The 20,948-nt window shown below is 35.9% G+C and overlaps 1 protein-coding gene across 1 annotated transcript in view; it reads left to right on the top strand.

Annotated features, from left to right (window-relative positions):
• Positions 1 to 20,948, top strand: part of LOC107739126 (SH3-containing GRB2-like protein 3-interacting protein 1) — a 62,512-nt gene that overhangs the window by 36,657 nt on the left and 4,907 nt on the right. The window contains exons 9-22 of the mRNA XM_016551141.1: positions 966 to 977; positions 1,813 to 1,834; positions 2,002 to 2,101; positions 2,781 to 2,869; positions 3,387 to 3,473; positions 4,877 to 4,951; positions 5,370 to 6,113; positions 6,922 to 7,046; positions 7,410 to 7,563; positions 9,307 to 9,366; positions 12,826 to 12,935; positions 17,844 to 17,857; positions 19,204 to 19,359; positions 20,718 to 20,850. Of these exons, the coding sequence (XP_016406627.1) occupies positions 966 to 977; positions 1,813 to 1,834; positions 2,002 to 2,101; positions 2,781 to 2,869; positions 3,387 to 3,473; positions 4,877 to 4,951; positions 5,370 to 6,113; positions 6,922 to 7,046; positions 7,410 to 7,563; positions 9,307 to 9,366; positions 12,826 to 12,935; positions 17,844 to 17,857; positions 19,204 to 19,359; positions 20,718 to 20,850 (1,881 nt within the window). The remainder of the gene's footprint in view (positions 1 to 965; positions 978 to 1,812; positions 1,835 to 2,001; positions 2,102 to 2,780; positions 2,870 to 3,386; positions 3,474 to 4,876; positions 4,952 to 5,369; positions 6,114 to 6,921; positions 7,047 to 7,409; positions 7,564 to 9,306; positions 9,367 to 12,825; positions 12,936 to 17,843; positions 17,858 to 19,203; positions 19,360 to 20,717; positions 20,851 to 20,948) is intronic.

Genomic DNA, 20,948 nt, shown 5'->3' with positions numbered 1-20,948 from the left:
GTATTTTAAAAGCTAACAAAAGCAGTAGCATTTACAAATAACAGCGTATCTAAAAGTATGAGAAAAAAAAAAAAAACATAGGCCTACCATTAAAAACTGTGCTTGCACAGGTTCTGCGTCAACTGGGCTCAAACTGATAAGCGATATTAACGACGCCGCTACAACCGGAGCACATGCCGCTGAGGTGAGGGGTGGGACGATTAGACGCTCACTAGAGGCAGTTTAGCCAATCACAACACACTGGGCTAGCTAACCAATCAGAGCCCATTGCCTATTTCCGAGGGAGGGGCTTCATAAAAGAAGGAAATGATCAGTGCGTTTTTCAGAGAAGGGACAGAGCGGTGTGGAATAAAGGTAAATTATGTGAAAAATACTGCGTTTTTTAATGTGTTTAAAGCATTAACACATGTTAGACTGCACCCCATAAACACAATCAATCCTAGAAAAAAAACAATGAACCACCCCTTTAAGAATAGCTGAAATCTGGAAAAGTGCCTTTTGAAGCAGAGTATTTCCAAATTATTTATAATGGCACTAACATAAGATGAGATCTTTATTGTGATGCGAATGTTACTCTCACAGTTACGTGAAAAATTTCCCTCATGCCATTCAAAAGCATAAGGCTGAATTTTGAATTGGAGCATTTAAGATTAATAAAAGGACACAAAAGGCAGTAAAAGTATTATAAAAGTGCTCAAAATGACTTGTGTTTCATATTTTCTCCAGCTGTATGATAGTTTTATATGATGAACCGATTGAATTCATTATTGAATCTTGACTTGTTAACATGGTCACTGCCTTCCTTGGGTTTCAAAATGAAAGAATCTTTAAATGAATATCATTATTAAAGCACATCATAAAGGTAAATGTTTAGGAACAGAGGTTGCTTTTGATCGAAGTCTGTATTACTGATTTATCACTTTCTGACCAGGTGTCTCTTCTCTCTTCCTTTTTGCTGGTCACAGAAACGCAGTCCGGTAAGTGTCTTTTAACATTATTTTTCTGTTCCCCAAGTGCTTGAACCACTTTGTGATTCAGTTGAAACAGTTATACAGGAGCAGATTAGATGTTTAGAGAGACATGATACTTCCATGTAATGATATTTCTGTATAGAAATGCAAAGGTCAGAATCAGTATCAGTTTTTTATTATTAAAGTATAATAATGACTACTTTTTATAGGCATCACTATTAGTTAACTAATTAATTTAATTAATTTAGCTAATTAAAAGGCCAGTGTGAATAGAAATAATGCTTACTCATTTACTCACTTACCATGTGACCAAAAATGCTTGCTTTGGAGATCAAACTAATGCCTTTTTATCATTTGTAGTCTGGGTGTTGTAGAGCCTTAGCATAAAGCAAGTTCTTAATCTAAATTTGACTATTATCTAAATCTGAAACTATTATCTGAATTATCATCCGAATAAAATATTTCATATTTTAGTACAAAGAATTCCATTTTGATGATTGAAAAACGAATGCTGTGTTCTTTTATTTGAAATTCCCAGCCACCATGAAGAACCTGATGTAATAATATTTATGACAGTCTTATTTGTTACTAATGCATCAGTGAGTCAGATAAGATTGTTCACGTTTAAGATTGAGTCAATCAGAGGAATCAGCTTTTCTGTCAGCTGTAGAATGCATTATGAAACAGCTATTTACAAGGCATCAAGGCAATGCCTCTGTCTGAATTTGCCTCACCATTCCCTTGATTAAATTGTCCTAAAATGCACACTTCTCAGCTGATGAGCGATGTGGTGTTATGAGCTTTTAGTCTTATGAATGTTTTGGCCTTCTGTTTGTTTTAGGGGCTGGCAAAAAGAAATCCCGGTAAGTATATGTAATGCAATTTATTCTTGGGTTTATGAGTTTGGTGTCAATTCAAATCTGACACTAAATAGTTGTCTGGAATTAAAATGTGAATATAAAGGTGTGCTTGCATGTGTATGAGTAGGTGCAGTTTATTTGTGTTCATTTGATCATGCTGTTATTCTCAGGTGAAGAAATTGCACGACCGAGACGTCCTGTTCCAACGCCTGCACCAGCTCCCGTCCCTTCCCCGACACCTGCACCTGCGCCCCCTCCTGAGCCTGCTAGGTATCTATGCACACATTTACAGACTTAATGAAACAGTAATTTTGTCTGTTGTTTCCATGGTTATTATTACAAATACAACTAGCAAAAAAAATGTATTAACTAAAATAAAACAAAAAAGTGAACGTATATAAATGTTACAAAAGTTGCATTTTGATTCTAAATGTAGTGGTAAATATTTGCAGATAATTTTATTATCTGCAAGTACTGCAGTATGCCATGCGATTGTGAATTTGACAAAGAAACTGTTAATCTGAATGGTATTATTTTGAGTGTGGTGCTGGTGCAGTGTAAACTGCAGTGTGCATCATTACATGTAGATGGAACAATTTGTGCTGGAACTAAAATGTCTAGAATTGAAACTAAACAAAAAACTAAACATTTATTTTTAACAAATAAAATAAAAAAGTATTTATGCACCGTTTTATCCAATTAAACTATGTAAAACTTAAATTGAAAACCAAAATAGAAAACAGAATAAAAAATTTAAAAAATAGTTACATTTTAAAAAGTGTGGCTATACAGTATATAACCCTGGTCGTTGTGGCTTAGCGTTGTTTAAACATTTGTTGATGTTTAAGTGAGTGTAAATGGATTATGTTAGACAATTTGAGAATTGCAGCCTGGTGTGCATCTGTGTGGATGAGTCATGCAAATCTGGCTTAATTCTCCTCCATTTCAGTAATAAGAAATCTCCAGTGCCAGAGGATGCAACAGCCTTATTCGGCCCTCCGCTGGAGACAGCCTTTGATGAGCAGAAGACCACTGAAGGTACTGTTTAATGAAACAGCTAATTACTTACCCCTTAGTGCTGCTTATAGATGTTGATCTTTCATTTATAAAATAACTGAAATTTAAACATTCACAATCCAACAGAACCTGATCACAGCCCAGATTCTTTATGTCCATGTCATTCACTTGAACAAAAATTCATTTTTCTATGTCATATACAGTATGTATCTTCAAGGGACTCACAGAGGGTATAAAAATGACATTTATTTTTCAGCTAAAAGTATTTAAGAATACTGTTTGTTTGTATGCTTCTATTATCAGTGCTATTTTTTTAGCTTTGTGTAACATATACTTCAGAACAGAACATTCATTAGTGCTTACTAGTTGTGTTGCCTCCCACTCGATTCCATTTGCAGCAGTTGAAATGAAATCAGTTAGATTTATGACAGAAACAGGGATAGATAAGTGTTGCATGGTGATTCCTTCCTCTCTGTGAGTCACACAGTTAATTCTGCTCCCCCATCGACTGTGTAACATGTCCTCTTCCATAAATTAGTGGTGATAGAGGAACCTGAGGTTTGGGGTGCACCCCTGCCTGAGCAACACCTAGACTCCTCTCTGGCAAGACCTTTTCCTACAGAAAGTAAGTCATTGCTTGTGTGGCATGATTGCCATCATCCTGGTATCATAAACCCATACGTTCCAAAACAGTGAACGGTTGTCTGAGTGGAAAAATCATGATTGCCTCCAAATTTTTATTTTAATAACTTTCCCTTTGGCAGTCTCCATTAACCTACTAATTTCTAAGTCATTAGCCAGGAAAACAGACAAAATCCTGAGAGTCATCCAGCTCATCTTGTACTCATGTCATTTGGTGACGGTTTACTCAGCGTGGCCTATTTTTATGTCTGCCTAATCGTCTAAAAAGCTAAGTGACACTGAGCCTAATGTGTGAGTTGATTTAAGCTTAAGGCTATATGAAGTTTGGCTTGCTAATAGTGATATATTTCTAAATGTATTTTTACATAAATGTGTCAATACTAGGGCTTGCATGACTACTAATATTTTTTACTAGATGACTACTCGTCTAGGAAAGTAGTCAGCTGCAAAATGAGTCGGTGTTTACCTTATGTAAATGACTGAAAGACTGGTCTGACAGCCAGCTGGAAAGTTTGTCTAACACAGCTAACATGATCTGGGTGAGAAAGTTTAAAATGGTAAAGCGCTCCAAATATTTGCCCATTACAAGTTACTACTCAAGGCTAATAACATGCAGCTGAACTGGGATGCAATTTTCGGGCAGAGGAATTATCTTCCTGTTGTCGCCACATAAAGACTATACTAAAAAACGCTTTATTTATCCATTATACTCTGTGAGAATCATATTAAGCGTGATATTATAAAGACATGTTATAAATCATTAAAATAATAATAATAATAGAAAAACAGATTTGTCATTGTTAAAAACTAGGAATGTCAATCAAATAAAATAAATGATTTCTGACCAGTTAATTGACAGCAGAACACAATAGTAATGATGTAAGCTTCGGTGTTTGTGTTATTAAAAATACAGTGTTAATTAAGCATATTTATTATTTTATAAACATGTTTTTTTTTCAAGCTTGAAAAAAGAATTTTTCTGGACTTCTAAGCAACCTTGCAGCCCCATGATGGTCCACATGCCCCAATTTGAAAACCTCTGGACTAAAGGACTAATTATAGAAATTATAGACTAATTGACTAGTCTGTGCAAGCCCTAGTAAGTGCATACTAAACAAATAAGTGATGTTTCTACATATATTAACAAAAAAAAAAAAATGTAACATCCTAAATAATATGAAAATAGTGTGAATAGTTGGTCACAAAGAGTGAAGTGTTATCATAGAGTCTGAGCTATTCATCCCATGCCACAGTCCTTCTCTGTTGTCCCTGACTACCTGAATGAGACCTTGCCTTTGCATGGTGCTGTGGGGCATGGTGGCGTGGCCTACGGTGGGTCTGGGGTGTATGTGAGAGCTTGTCTCAGCCGCACTAATGTCATTGCAGCTCTGCCTCCGCTTCCACCTAAGAATGTGCCGACCTCCCCCCCTCCGATTGAATCTCCTGCTACAGAACCTACCGGTAAGATGCCCTCACCACCCAGGCCTCAGTCTATACCAGGGGTGTCCAATCCTGCTCCTGGAGGACCACGGTTCTGCAGACTGTATTTCCAATCCCAATTAACCACACCTCAACCAGCTAATCAAGGTCTTGAGGAATACTAGAAACTTTGAGGCAGGTCTGTTGGGGCACATTGGAGCTAAACTCTGCAGGAAGTTGGCCCTCCAGGTGCAGGTTTGGACACCCCTGGTCTATATCAATATCTGATCCCAATGAGTGTGTGTCTGGATTCATTTGTGCTTGTCTTTTGGTACTCTGTCTTGTAAATATCTCTTTTGTAGGGAAGAGCTTTACTTGGTATCTCTTGCCTTTTCCTTTGTCTTTCCTTCTGCTTTTAGTCTGCTTATGATTTTTCTGTTTTTCTATGACATTTGTGTAGTTCCTGATGCAGATGGGCAGAAAGAAGAGGAACATTCAAGGCAGACCTTGCAGAGGCCCTCTATAACTGATCTAGACAACATCTTTGGCCCAGAAGACTCTCCAAAACCTGGCCAAGATGTTGGAGATAAGTGGGTCTGCTTCAATGATGAGTCGCCTGAAAGACCTCCTCCTCCTTCAGAAGGAGAGCCAGCACCTCCACTCCCCTCATCTCCACCTCCCCCAGCAGAACCAGCACCCCCATTACCTAAATCACCCCGTCCATCAGAGGAACCGAATCCTCCTTTACCAAAATCTCCACCTCCTCCTGCAGAGCCAGCACCTTCTCCTCCTTCCATTGAGTCACCAAAGGATAGCCTCCCACCTGTTCCCAAATACACCACTCCTTCTCCTCCAACTGTCCCGCCTCCTCTGGTTGAAGAGGCCCCACCCCCACCGAAATCAGATGATCTTTCTCACTCCATAGTAGACTTTTCACTATGTGCTCCCCTGACAGAGACCCAATCAGACTCAACCAACAGCCCGCCAACCACTGTAGAGACAAGTGAACGCACAATCCCTCCACCCTTAGTTCTGAACCAAGAGGACAAGAAGAGCCCTGAAGAGAACCCAACAAAAGAGGACCCAAGTGAGAGCAGTGCTTCATCCAAAGAGATTGGTCAAGGACCACGTTCAACACCTCCTCCTCCTCCACCTCCCTCATACAGGGCAGTAGTGTCATCCCCAGGGCCCGTCCCTCCAGCTGGTACGAGTGGCGAGTCTTCTCCTTCTGTGTGCCCTTGTAAAACGAAAGTTGCTCAAGTTTTGGCATTTCATTGGCAAAATAATCGTTAGTTGCAAACTTGTTTTATTCTGTTGATAATTTTGAAAAAGTTTTTAATTCTGAATAACTAAACCTGGCTTTCACCATTGGCATAGCCAAAGAAGCTGACATGGTGTTAAAAAAGGGAGAAAAAAAAATCATAAGTTGCAGCCCTAACCTTAGGTGAACTAACCCTCAAACAATGGCAACCAGTAATATTAAAAAAATCCACGTTATGGAAAAAACTAATTTTGATTTATAGAATATAACCTAAGGCAATAAGCAGTAACAAAAGGTTCTGCATGTTGAAATACATATAAATTTCAAGTCGTTCTACTCCAGTCACCACCATGTTACGTGTAAATGGGTTTTTACAGGAGCACCGCCTTAGTAAGAGGGATGAAGGGTATCTGACACTTTTTGCCTCATTATTTTCTATATAAAGGCACATTGAGTCTTACTACTGCATTTTTGGGTTTCATATTTTGGCAGTTTCAAGTTTTAATGTTTTTGTTTACAATGTTTCTGTAATCTCTGCAGGTTTCTGTGTAAAGTGTGATGGTTCTCTTAAAGTTTTATTTAATCTGAGCAGATTGGCTTGTATAGGTAATTTCTGAGGCTATTCCAGTCAAGTATCATACATTCTTGAATGTACAATCATTTTATTTGAATTGGGAAGAAATCTTAATTGAGCTTGATGCATGTTACTCTTTGAATGGCTTTGCTTTAATGGAATACTCTCGCTCCACAGGCTCCTCCTCCCCTGCACGTCCTTCTACGCCATTGGCTACCAGCAGCTCTCCTCCTCCCCCTCCCCCTCCTCGGCCACCCTCACGACCCAAACTGCCTCCTGGAAAACCAAGTGGAGGTGACGTGGTACGTGATAACATAAAAATTGTTTACAGTACTTTCAAATACTATTACTGTGCCTGTTAGTTTCCTACAAATTCTCAATGTCACTGACCTTTTCATAGACTATGTAATTTTTTTTACTTTTATAGGATATCAGAACTCACCCCTCAAAATACCAGACCAAGCCTAGGTTGATATTTACTACCCATGTAATACTAATGTTTAAATAAAAACCTTAAGTTTAGTGAAACAAAATGCAAGAAACACTGCCACAGCGTGCTTTGTGTAAATTTCCTCCTGATCATCTGACCAGAATGACAAACCCCTACTCTTTTATTACTAACTTTCCTTCTGTCTGTTCTTCCTTTTCCCTGCTTTTCCTGTCAGAATCGGCCATTCAGCCCCCCTGTACACTCGTCAAGTCCCCCTCCTTTGGCTCCGTTGGCCCGTGCAGAAAGCACCTCTTCAATCTCCTCCACCAACTCTCTGAGTGCAGCCACCACTCCCACCGTCGGTAAAGAGCTCTCCGTGTCTGTGTCAGGTGTGACTCCATTTCCCATCATTCTCTCTGCTTTGCCATGCTGCTCTGTCTATATGTGTCCGCTCTGGAAATTGCCTTTCTAACTAGAATTTGCCATAACAAGGGCATCTGTTTCTCAAGGGCCTCTGTTTCTCAGTATTTAGCACGGTTTTGAATTCACTGTCGTAATAGTTTCACAGCTTTGGCTTTAGTTTGGACCAAAACAGTATGGTGATGATGCTGTTGAGTTTAAAATACTGAAGTGAAATCTCCAGCATTCTGCATTGATTAATTGGTTTGCTAAAAATACAGATTTGCTGATACACCACATAATAGTTTGTATTTCAGTTTGTCTTTTGTCATATTTAAGTGGAAATATTGTTAGGATTAATTGGATATTATAGATCAGGGGTCTCCAACCTTTTTTACACCACGGACCGGTTATATTTTGAAAATATTCTCGCGGAGCGGCTGGAGTGGGGTGGGGTTTATATATATATATATATATATACTGTATATATATAATTTTAGATCATATTGTGGTTTTGATTCACGGATCAGATTTTTTAGATAAGCAAGAAAAAATATATTTAAAGCAGAGAATGAGAATGCTGAGAAGGGTTTTTTGACATAAGCTAATTTTATGTGTATGAATCTCAAACGCAATGAGACGTGAAAGAGGAATCAACTCGGTATTCGCGCACTGTCTGAAACACGTCTCTGTGCGTGTGCGTGCTTCGGGTGCATGCGGCTGCTATGCACAGAAAACAGTGCGTGAGTAACGAATCGAGCTCTCTTTCGCTTCTTCTTCTTGTGGTTTAAAATCGCTTGAACTTGTAAATTGTCAAATTAATCTGCGAATCACATGTGTGCCGAACTGTGGGGCCTGGTCCATATGTATCACGGATCAACGGTGATCCGTTTAACCCCTAATATATGACAGATCAGAACAATCATTCATTTAATTGAACATTTAATTTACATGAAATCATCAAATTGCTACTCCATAGCAATCGCATACAACAAACGAAAATACAGAATAATTAGAACAATCATTAATGGGCAATAAAAAACAGAGTGTTATATCTATACACTTTTTTCCCAGAACGTTCTTGCGACCTGGTGGCAACACTTCCATGGCCCGGTGGTTGGGGACCTCTGGTATAGATAAAAAGATTTAATCTGTCTTTGCATTGTAGAAAATAAACAAAGACCTAAAAAGACATATTTTACCATTTAAAGAAAAATTACTGTAAACAGATAACATACAAACCTAATAAGCTATTTGTGTCTTTGCTGGACTTTTTGAAATGCCATGTATGGCATCTGCTGTACCAGTTTGAATGCTTTTATTGGATGCTTTCATTGATGCTGGACAAGTAGTTTTTTGTTCTGTATTTTCAGTATCAGCGTTTCCTGAGGTTTGCAAACTACTTTGTCTTGTGAATCAAGAGTTTTTGATTCTAGAGCTTTTGGTGTATGTAGATCTATCTGTTGCATGTGCTATTCCTTCCTTTTGGATTTTTTTCAGCTTTGGTCATATATTTTTTTTTAACCATTCCATTTTTTTCTTCAGTTTTCATCTTTTTTTTAATTTTAAATGTGTGCTGTGCATTCATTGTGACGTCTGAGTTTAATGACTGTGACCTTTTTGGTTTTCTTTGCAACTATTTGTCATTTAATTTGAATTATGTTTATTTTTTGTTTGTGTTTTGTCGTCTTTCTTGTCCTGTCTTTTGGGCTGACGTAATTGTCTGATGTCAGAAGATGACGCTTTTGTAGACAAACTTCCCAGCTTTGAGAGACGGGCAGACATGCCAGCAGGTATGCTATAAACCCTTCCTGATTTAAAGGATGGGATTGAGACCACTGATTCAACAATGTAACAAATGGTTACATTTCCCATAGTGTCAGTTGTCAGAGCATAGCTCATTCATGGTGATCTTTTGCATTTTCACCAGTGACTAAATTAGTCAATAAGATAGAAAATGAGTTGATTTTCACGTAAAGAGTCATTAAAGGAATTTTCCGGGTCATTTATTACTTACTGTCCATGGGCAGAATCTGTGGCTCATTGTTGATTACAGCACTTATAATGGAAGCTTGGCATTAAAGCTGCCAGCACAGCCAATAAACTTTTAAAATATGTTACTCTCACAGTACAAACCTTAACTAATGGAATGGATGCTTGATAGCAGACTGGTGTGTTAAAACTGCACGCAGTCTTGTCTGTGCAAAGTTATATAACTCATGTCTGCAAACTCCACTGGTTTTGCTGATACATTTGGTAACTAGAAAATTCTCCATATAAACAGGTAGTCTCACATCAAACAGATAATTTAGACAAATTTACGGTTTAATCAAAAATTGATAGTTTGTATTATCAACCCTGATTGGATGAGCTACAGTTGAAGCTGGTGAAAAATAATATATAGTAAATTATTGTAAAATAAAATAATAATAAACACACACCTGTGTCCAGAAATTCTACATTAATTTCATAATAATAATAATAATAATGCTTGACAGCTGCAAAATCCTACAGTTTGGTTATTGAACAATTTTTTTTTACTTGGCAGAAGAATTATAGCAGTTATTATTAATAAAAATTAAACATTAATTAAAAATGTCTTTTATCATATTGCTGTTGCTACTGTTGTATGAAATGATACATTTTGTTTATTTTTTTATAAACTTATTTTTATGTAGTGATCAGCAGCATTCTTCAAATTCTGTCTATAAACAAAGTTGTAAATAACCCAGAATATTCCTTTAACTCACCAAAGACTGTTCAGCATTTTTAGCATATCTGTTTTGAAAAGTGTTTTTTCCCCTCTACTTTTGTCATGTTGATTACAGTCCAACACTATTTGCCACAGTATTTACTTCATCCATTTTTAATTCTTCCTGTCATATTTTGCTCTTCACATCCATAAAAGAAAACATGTCTGTAGCTCATCATGCATGTTAGAGATTGCTTCGCCTGTATCAGTTACGCAACATCCCACATCTTACATCTGCACTCAAGAACCAGGAACAGAAGAGTCTTATAGGCCTTGAAAATCATCTGTCTGGCTGTAGACTCTTCAGAAAACTGAAAGAGCACCACCATCCTGCTTGAACAGATGAGACAGACACACACACACACAGCCTCTCAGTGTTTGAAGTGCGGTCTGGAATTTGACCCAAGTGGCAGCAGAGCTGATCAGTATGCCTGCCATCACACTAGTTTGAATGGAAAGCTCTCTGATGTTGCACCTGGGTAAAAGCATTGCTAACATCGTCATGCTGAAAATGTCAAGCTTTACTGCCACATAATTTTAATCCTCACAGGTGAAATTCACATCTTTAAATTTTATCATCAACATCCACACCACCTATGCTGCATTTCATTCAAAATCAAATGTAGCATATTCCTACTTGATATTTCCAACCATTAAGTGCCTGATGCTTGGAGGATAAGGAAACAAAATGACATTGCCTTTATCTTTGCAATCGTTTAATTGTCAATAATTCCAATATATTGTCAAATGAAGTAAAAACATATAAGAAACCAGATAAAAATAGAAACAATTTAATGTATTAACATGTATATCTAGCTCATACAAATATGTTTATGTATGTATAATATATGTCCATCCTAAAATCTGACAATACATGGTATTTTTTTTAATTCATGGTAAGTTTGTAAGAATTTAGACTCGATATATAAACATAAGATATATATATATATATCTTCTGTTGCACTATTCCAGGACTTTCTGAGTTGAAGGGAACGCAGCATTAGAACATCAAATTTACAGTTCAAGATAACACATTGAGATGCTCAGCATTACTGTACAAATCACATCTTCTCATTGCTTAAGTGATCTTCACGTCATTCGTAGTCCTGGTCCTGGTTTTGTCTGAAATTGTATCACCCCTCTCCAGCACAGTAGAAGAAGCCCTCATTTACATTTCCCTCTTGTGTCACTCATTACTGCCCCCTTTTGCCCCTCATCCCAACTGCAGCTACCTCCTCCCATTCACATATCAGACATGAAGAAATATACATGATATACTTTTCACAAAATGCAGGCTCTAGCTTCCTACATTCACATTGCACAGATGTTACCAAAATAACAAAAAAATTGTTCACCCAAAAATGAAATTCTGTCTTTTATTCACCCTCATGTTATTCTAAACCCATTTGCTGTTATTTCTTCCATGGAACAAATCACACTGAAATGAAATTATGAGAAATTATTATGAAAGCACCATAAAAATTGTCTGTATGACTTTGTGATGTGTGAGGAGCGGACTGAAATGTAAATCACTATATGCTGATAATCTTCTTCTCCAGCAAGGATCATTAACCTCAAGAATCACATCAGTGAAGAATACATTCATCAATAACTTAAATTTCAGTCTGTTCCTCACACAAAGCTATTGTATGGCTTCAAAAGACTTAGAATATTGTGCAAAATTCCTAAGGACTACTGCTGGTGATACAAGTCACTTTAGATACCAACATCTTCTTAATGAATAAACGTAAATGTAACATAGTTGGCAGGATGTTGGCATTTAGAATTTTGGAGGGAAAATGAACAGCGTACAACCCCGTATACTGTTATTTTAGTTTATTTATTTATTTATTTTTTTCATCAAAAGGGTGTGACATCAAAACGTCAGTGACAGAACTTTCCATTTTGGATGATTCGTTCCTTCAGAAGTTTAAGTATAAGCTGTTTAACGTCATCCTTGAATCTAAAGGCTTTAATTCGTAAGCAGCTCAAATCATCTCCAGCTTTCATCTGTCCTGATATTATACGTAAATAAATCAGAATTTTGAAATATTTGTAAGAGCATAATTGTACTCTCTGAATCTCCCCAGATTTAAAAAATATTGCTTCTCAGCTGTCATTGCACATTAAAATAGAAGTTTGCACATGCATTGTTATTAATAGTAACTATAAATCTGAAGCTAATAGTAGCTGTATGTCACCTTATTTTCATACTTTGAGTCTTGCTTCAAATAAAATGACTGATAACTACACAAAGATTGAATTAGATTGATTTCTTTTTTGCCCAGTGTGCTGTACAACATTTGTGAATGTTTCACATATCATAGTCATTTCCGTCTGGGGTGAATTGTGACCGTCTTTGACCTGTGCCCCTGGCCCCCATCACTGTGCCATATGATGGACCTGTGTGTGACTCACGCTACTGTCCTTCTCTCGCCCTTCTCCTTTCCTGCCTCTCCTCACTCCCCCCATCCTTATACCTCCTCCCCCTCCAACACAGAGACAGACCAGCCCTCCCTCGTGTGGTTTGACAGAGGCAAGTTTTATTTAACATTTGAAGGTAAGTTGGGGTTAATATCTAAGGACGTAGCGCGTGCACACTCAAGTCTCATCTGACATCTGACTTCCCCCTCTTTCTCACGCATTCGTTCCTTCATCAAAACCAACTGTGACACATTTGCTTGTCCTCCACACATCTGCTTTGCTCTGTATACCTGCTTTGCCATTTAACTGTTCATCTTACAGTCATTGGTAGGTTTTCTTTTCTTTCAAGGATCATCATATTTTTACCTTCGTCACTAATACTGTGTGTTTTCTCGTTCTTGTTGTTTTGTGGCTCGTCTGCTTTGATCTCTTCATTTCGACTTTGGTCTTGGATCATGACACTATGATTCAGCTTCAAATGCATGCCATTGAAGCTGAGTGTTTTCTGTTTCAACTTCCTTTCTTTTTCTCTTCCATCTTTTGCATATATTACACTTATCCTTGATAGTTCTTATGAGTCCAAATGAATGGAATTGCATTCCAATTTAAAATTTAAACTAGAATAGAAAATGTGGAAAAGCATACATTTTGTGTGTTTAAAAAGAAATAAAGTAAAAATAAAGAAAAAGAATACAAGTTGCATCTGCTAGAAATGGTACTAGACCTGTTGTTGTATAATTTATGCTTACAATTTGAAAAATGTAATTTTATTGTTATGATTTTGTGTAAAATCTGAAATTGTTTTCCTAACTTTGAAACAATGTCCATTTGTTGTTCCTCAATATTACTCATAATCATTAAGGAACCGAAAGCATTGGAATTGGAATCTGCATTAGAATCATTAAATTCATTATAATTCTCATCCCACTCACACAAAGCCAGATTTAATATTCCTTAAAATCAATAAAAATGTTATGTTAATTAATACAGGTATACTTTGTGGTTTTAATGCCAATTTATTTACAAGTGTCTTTGCTACTTACTTGATCAAATTCAACCATATAAATAACTGCACATTTTTACTTTAGTTAAATGTCACGCCTAAGTTTCTTTTTTTTTATTTTTTTTTTTAATTATTATTCTTGAAACCAGAGTGTTGAACTTGTGTGTGCATGTTGTTGTATGGGCATCAATTTGTATTCCTCGCTAGTGAACTGCCCTTTGGGAACTAATGCTTGAGGTGAAATCTAATCATGATTGGCCTATTCAACATTCAAAATTTGAACAAGCTTGCTTAGAACAGGACAATACACTTTTACTGACAAGTCCTAACAGTGTGGTCAAGCAAAGTAAACCGAAAATAGAGTCCATCTGAAGAAGGCATTGTTTTAGATTTTAGGTCTGGGTTTAAGTGCAAATGAAGAAATTAGTTTTGTCAGCTGCTGATTGTCTCAAACTATGAGATGTTTTGTTTGTCTATTTGTTTGTATTTCCATTTTTCCCATTCTTTGTCACCCATGTATTTGCCTCTGTGTTGTATCTCAGTGACTGATCGAAATTGTGTTTTGTCTGTAAACACACTGTAACTGCGGATGTACGTGTTTTTGTTCTTTCAGGCTGATATATATATATATAAGCATGCATCAGGTATTTTAAAATGTACATAGTGTATTTGTTGATTTTATGTAATTAAAAATGTCATTTGCACCATTTTTTACGTTAAGACTGAATGTACCTGAAAATGTCAAATGGTGTAACTGAAAGAATGAGAAATATATTAAATATTTTATCCACCTAGATGGCATGTAAGCATACTCATAGAAATAAATACATCATTTAGGCTAATGAGGTCTAAGACTAGACTAAATGTCTAGGCTACATTTAGTCATTTGGACTAGACATTTAGTCTAATCATCTCTAAATGTACATTTTAATGCATTTTTGCAATATTTGGCAGGACATATGCTGAAAACACCTCTGTTTTCAAAATAATCTTTGACAAATTATGTAAACATTGTTAAAAAAACATGTTATTACACTAAACTAGATGATTACATTTTATTCCACATTAATTTTCCTGTATATAATTATATTTTTAGGAAAAATACTGGTTACGCCAATTGACACAAACCAGTTACACCACCTGACCATGTTGCTTCTACAGCCAAAGGCCATTGTTGCTGAAGAAATTGACATTGAAAATCAAGCATGACAGTCAACAAGTTCAGCTGAAGTGTTTTTTGTTTTTTTCAATGCTGAAAACAACATCTGGCAACAAGAAATCATCATAGTGATGAAAAGTGAAGTCATGTCTCGTATTGTAATTACAGTTAAGAAACAAAATCCGATACCAAGAAATTATCAGAGTGATGAACAGTGAACTCAAGTCTCGTGTTGTAATTTTAATTTTCGTATTGTAATTTTGTATTGTAATTTCGTATTGTATTGTGGCATCTATTGGGGGGAAAGGGGCTGTGTTATATCGTATTAATTATAAAATATTAGAAATTTAATTAATTGTATTTTACAGATGTAAATTGTAATCTTTGGTCAACATTTCTTTTATCACTGAATTTATGTTCAAATGTAGACACCCACTTCATTCTGCAACATTATTAAAATCATGTATGTATATATTACATTATATTATATGATATTATATATTGCTTAAAGGGATAGTTCACCCAAAAATGTACTCACCCTCAAGCCATCCTAGGTGTATATGACTTTCTTCTTTCAGACGAATACAGTCAGATTTGTATTTAAAAATGTCCTGGCTCTTCTAAGCTTTATAATGGCAGTGAATGGGTGGTAATATTCAATAGTTCAATAGAAAGGCCTCCTGAAGCGAATTGATGCATTTTTGTAAGGAAAATATCCATATTTAAAACTTTATAAACCGTAATCTCTAGCTTCCGCTAATTGACGTACACACATTCACGAGAGAGTGGCGTTCCAGCAGATGATGTAGGATGTAGGCGTAGCGTAAGCTCAGGTGAGAATATGCTAGTCTCGCGAGAACCAAGTTTTGTTTACAACAAAGGAAAACCAGTCTCCTCTTGGCTTATATCAAAATCTTCCGACATTTTTCTTTACAAATCCTAGTTTTGTACTTTTTTGTACATGACCGGTGTTTTGTTTTGCTCTCTCCTCTGTGCTTCCACGTTCATCACTTCTCACCGAAGCTTACGCTGTGCCTACGTCTTATATCATCTGCTGGAACGCCACTGGAACGCAACGATTACGGTTAGGATTAGAGATTACAGTTTATAAAGTTTTAAATATGGATATTTTTCCTACAAAAGCATACCGATTAACTTCAGGAGACCCCCCCTCCCCCCGTGGAACACTTTTTTTATGGTAGATGGATGCAGTTTATTGGACTTCTGTTGGAATATTGAATATCACCACCCATTAACTGCCATAAAGCTTGGAACACCCAGGACATTTTTAAATAAAACTCAGATTGTATTTGTCTGAAAGAAGAACATCATCTACACCTAGGATGGCTTGAGGGCGAGTAAATCATGGGGTCATTTTTATTTTTGGGTGAACTATCCCTTTAAAATTTTAAGTGAATGGAATATAAATATGCATTAAAGCTAAACATTTCAAAAACACTAAAGTTGTGCAACATAATTATTTTATCCTAGACTTACAGAACTTTAATAATAAAGTTGTAGATAAAGCACCACTTTCTCAAAAAATATAGCATTGAACACTTGAAAATAGTTCCAAATAGTAGGTTAGTTTATATTACATCTTTAATCAGCATCATAAACTAGTGATATTTGACTAAATTGGCCCCTAACAGAAAGGCTTGTAATAGGAGGACATTTCAATTTAAAATCAAATTTGACAGGCATTATCATGGACACCTATGTGAGCACATGGCCTTGGTGGGAATATTTCAAAAGTAATTTTTAAAGTTAATACATACCATTTGACATGTATACCTAAGAATACCTGACCATACCCTAAGTAATAATAAATAAATAAATACTACATAACATACATTTTAAACATTATTTTAATATAATTTAAGAATAATACTATTTTAAATGAATATAACATTAAAATTATTTGATGTATTATATTTAAATTTGTTATGCTATGATTCCGTTTCTACAGAGAAATAAGCATAAAATATTTTCATTTGCATTTATTCATTTCAGCTGTATCTGAAGGTCACTTGAATTTATTTATTTCTCTGTAGAAACTGAGTCATAGCATAATATATGTATATATGTATGCATACAGTGCCCTCCACTAATATTGGCACCCTTGGTAAATATGAGCAAAGGTGGCTGTGAAAATAAATCTGCATCATTTATTCTTTTGATCTTGCATTCAAAAAATTCTAAATTATCATTGAAGTAAAACAATGGAAAGTGGGGGGGAAATCTCATTATGAAATAAATGTTTTTTTCTAGTTCATGTTGGCCACAATTATTGGCACACAATTATTGCAACGTCTTTTTCCCAAGATAACAGCTCTGAGTTTTCTCCTATAATGCCTGATGAGTTTGGAGAACACCTGAAAAGAGGTTAGAGACCATTCCTTCATACAGAATCTCTCCATATTCTTCAGATTCCCGGCTCCATGCTTCTTCTCTTCAGTTCACCCCACTCATTTTCTATAGGGTTCAGATCAGGGAACTGGGACGGCCATAGCAGAAGCTTCATTTTGTGCTCAGTGACCCATTTTTGTGTTGATTTTGATGTTTGTTTTGGATCATTGTCCTGATGGAAGATCCAACCATGACCCATTATAAGATTTCTAACAGAGGCAGTAATTTTTTATCTGTTGGTATTTGATAGAATCCATGATGCCATGTATCTGAACAAGATATCCAGGACCTCTGGCAGAAAAAATATTAAAGATCCAGTATATTTAACCATGGACATGGGGTACTTTTTACCCCTGTTTGCACCAAACCCATCTGGTGGGTTTACTGCCAATAAGCTCTTTTTTTAGTTTCATCTGACCATAGAAGCCAGTCCCGTTTGAAGTTCCAGTCGTGTCTGACAGCTGAATATGCTGGAGTTTGTTTTTAGATGAGCGAGAAGGATTTTTCTTGAAACCCTCCCGAACAACATGTGGTGATGTATGGGCTGTTTGATATTTATTTATTTATTTATTTATTTTAGGCTTTCTGACCCCAAGACTCAACTCATTTCTGCAATTCTCCAGCTGTGATCCTTGGAGAGTCTTTGGCCACTCAAACTCTCCTCCTCACTGTGCATTAGGACGATATAGGCACACGTCCTCTTCCAGGCAGATCTGTAACATCTTTAGTTGATTGGAACTTCTTAATTATTGCCCTGATGGTGGAAATGGGGATTTTCAATGCTTTAGCTATTTTCTTACAGCTATTTTCTATTTGTGATCAGAACTATATTCCTTGATTTTACTCCTTATGATGGACGATTAAGGGAATTTGGCCTTTGTGTTCCTCATATTTATAATTCTGTGGTACAGGAAGTCATGGCTGGACAATTTCATGCTCCTAGTCAACCTGGTGTGCTAAAAAAAAAAGTAAATATGAATGGGAATATACTTCAGAGATATTTTACTCATAAGAATTTCTAGGAGTGCCAATAATTGTGGCCAACATACATTGGAGAAAAACAATTATTTCATAATGTGAGTTTCCTCCCACCTTTAATTGTTTTACTTCAATGTAAGGTTAAAATTTTTTGAATGAAAGATCAAAATTGAATTATGCAGATTTATTTTCACAGCTGCCATTGCTATATATACACAGTGCCCTCCACTATTATTGGAACCCTTGGTAAAGGGTGGCAGTGAAAATAAATCTGCATTATTCATATTTGTTTTTGTTTTTTATCTTTCAATTTAAAAAAAATTCTCAAAATTACAACCTTTCATTGAAGTAAAAAAAATGAAAGTTTTGTAAAAATATTTTAAAATAATAACTATCAATATTGTAAAATAATACCACTTCTGTTCATTATACTGGTCAATAGAATAAAAAAAAAAATATATATATATATATATATATATATATATATGGTTTACCTATCATCTCTCTCCATCACTCTATTAATCTCTTCTGTCTAGACATCAGTTTTTCATTCTTATTCACTGATGTCCTTTATTACAGTATGTAGGGTCATTCATATAGAATGTGTTTTTTCTTTGAAAAACTCAAGACATATGGGCACTGGAATGAGAAAAAAAAAAGCCAGGTCTTGAGATGCATTTTTTAAAAAGTTGAACTTCTTTTAACTTGAACGTCTGCTTTTTAGAACACCAAACATGTCCATCTAGCACGTGTTTACATAGAAAGACAATGAAAAAGTAGTGCAGTGAAAAGGAAAAAAACTTGTTCTGTGTGAATAGCCCTTATGAAATGTTTTATTGGTCACTCTGTTTCTACACACAACAGACCTTTACTTATGTACGTGTATAATAATGTCACTTTCTAAGGTGTGTGGTGAAGATCACTGGAGAGATGGTGTTGTCCTTCCCAGCAGGCATCACACGGCATTTTGCAAATAACCCCTTGCCTGCTGTGTTAACCTTCAGCATAACCAACTACAGTCGTCTGGAACACGTCCTTCCTAACCCTCAGTTACTGTGCTGGTAATAACATTCATCTAACATCAACTACAACAGAACCTTCACAAACCATAAAATCCATCATATTTATTGACTAGTGATAATTATATATTTCCTCATTAGTCACACAAATTAAGCAGCAGCCATCAAATATATTATCAATTATTGCTTATGCACTTTCATAATTAGTGAGTTAATACTTCAGTATAGCTTAGCACATCCTCTCAGTGTGAGATCTCACTTCAGAATCACTCCGTACAGTCAGCTGAGGGTGACTCACATACTCTATCACTAATCACGTGTGATCTCCACACTTTTGGAGGAGTAGTGTGTCATTGTCTTTTTTTTCTGAGGGGATGCAATCGTTTACTGATCTTGCAAAAGCATTCTTGGCTATATACACTACCGTTCAAAGGTTTGGGGTTTAATGCAAAGTATGATATGCTCACCTAGGCTGCAATTATTTGATCAGAAATACTGTAAAATGGTAATATTTTGAATCATTTTAAATATTTTAAAAATGTAATTGATTTCTGTAATGGCAAAGCTGAATTTTCCTCAGCCATTACTCTAATCTTCAGTGCCACATGACAGAAATCGTTCTAATACGCTGATTTGCTGCTCAGGAAACATTTCTTTTTATCAATGTTGAAAACAGTTGTGCTGCTAAAATTTTTTCAGGATTCTTTGATGAATTGACAGGTCAAAATAACTATTTATTTGGAAATTTAAAAAAACTAGCAAATGTCTTTACTGTCATTTTTGATCAGTTTAATGCATAATTTCTGAATAAAGAAATTTTAAAAACATATTGACCCCAAACTTTTGAAGGGTGTTCAGTAGGGCGGCACGATTATGACAAAAATCATAATTGTCGATTATTCCCTTGAAATTGTAATTGCGATTATTAATTATGATTATCACAATTTACATTGAATGATGTTTATACCATTGTTTGATGCAACTCCATGCCATATTTTTATATGAAAATAAACAAGCTGAAAACACTCTAACTTTTAGTGCTTTTCTATAGTATTAAGCCTCAAATGTCAAATATACATCGGGTTGGCTTCTTCTTTAAATAAAAATATGAATGGTATCATAATGTTACACTAAAACTAAAACAATGGAAAAACCCTTAAGATAACATGTAGAAAAGAAAAAAAAAAGCATCTTAAGCACACAGAATAACATAAGTGGACTTTGAATGATTAATTGCCGCTTTGAACGATTACGTAATTGTGGCATCCATAATTGTAATCGCGATTAGAAATTTGATTAATTGTGCAGCCCTAGTGTACAGGAAGATACAGGAAAAACAGATAATAGCTAATTAATTGAGTATGATTTGCAGATTGAATGCACTTTCAAATTTCCTACAGTGACACCACGCAGCCCAATCCGAACTCAAAGGAGTTCTGGGTGAATATGCCGAACCTGATGACCCATTTAAAGAAGGTGGCGGAGCAGAAACCACAAGCAACTTACTACAATGTAGACATGCTGAAATATCAGGTGAGAACCTCAAAGCAACACTGACTACAGAGACATAAGAGCAGTGTTTGAACTATACCGTGGACTTTGGGGGAGCCCACTTGTTTTTTTTTTTATAA

Source organism: Sinocyclocheilus rhinocerous, unplaced genomic scaffold (assembly GCF_001515625.1).
Source record: "Sinocyclocheilus rhinocerous isolate Xijiao unplaced genomic scaffold, SAMN03320098_v1.1 scaffold1182, whole genome shotgun sequence".
Lineage (NCBI taxonomy): Eukaryota > Metazoa > Chordata > Actinopteri > Cypriniformes > Cyprinidae > Sinocyclocheilus > Sinocyclocheilus rhinocerous.
This window is presented reverse-complemented; position numbering and strand designations above follow the sequence as displayed.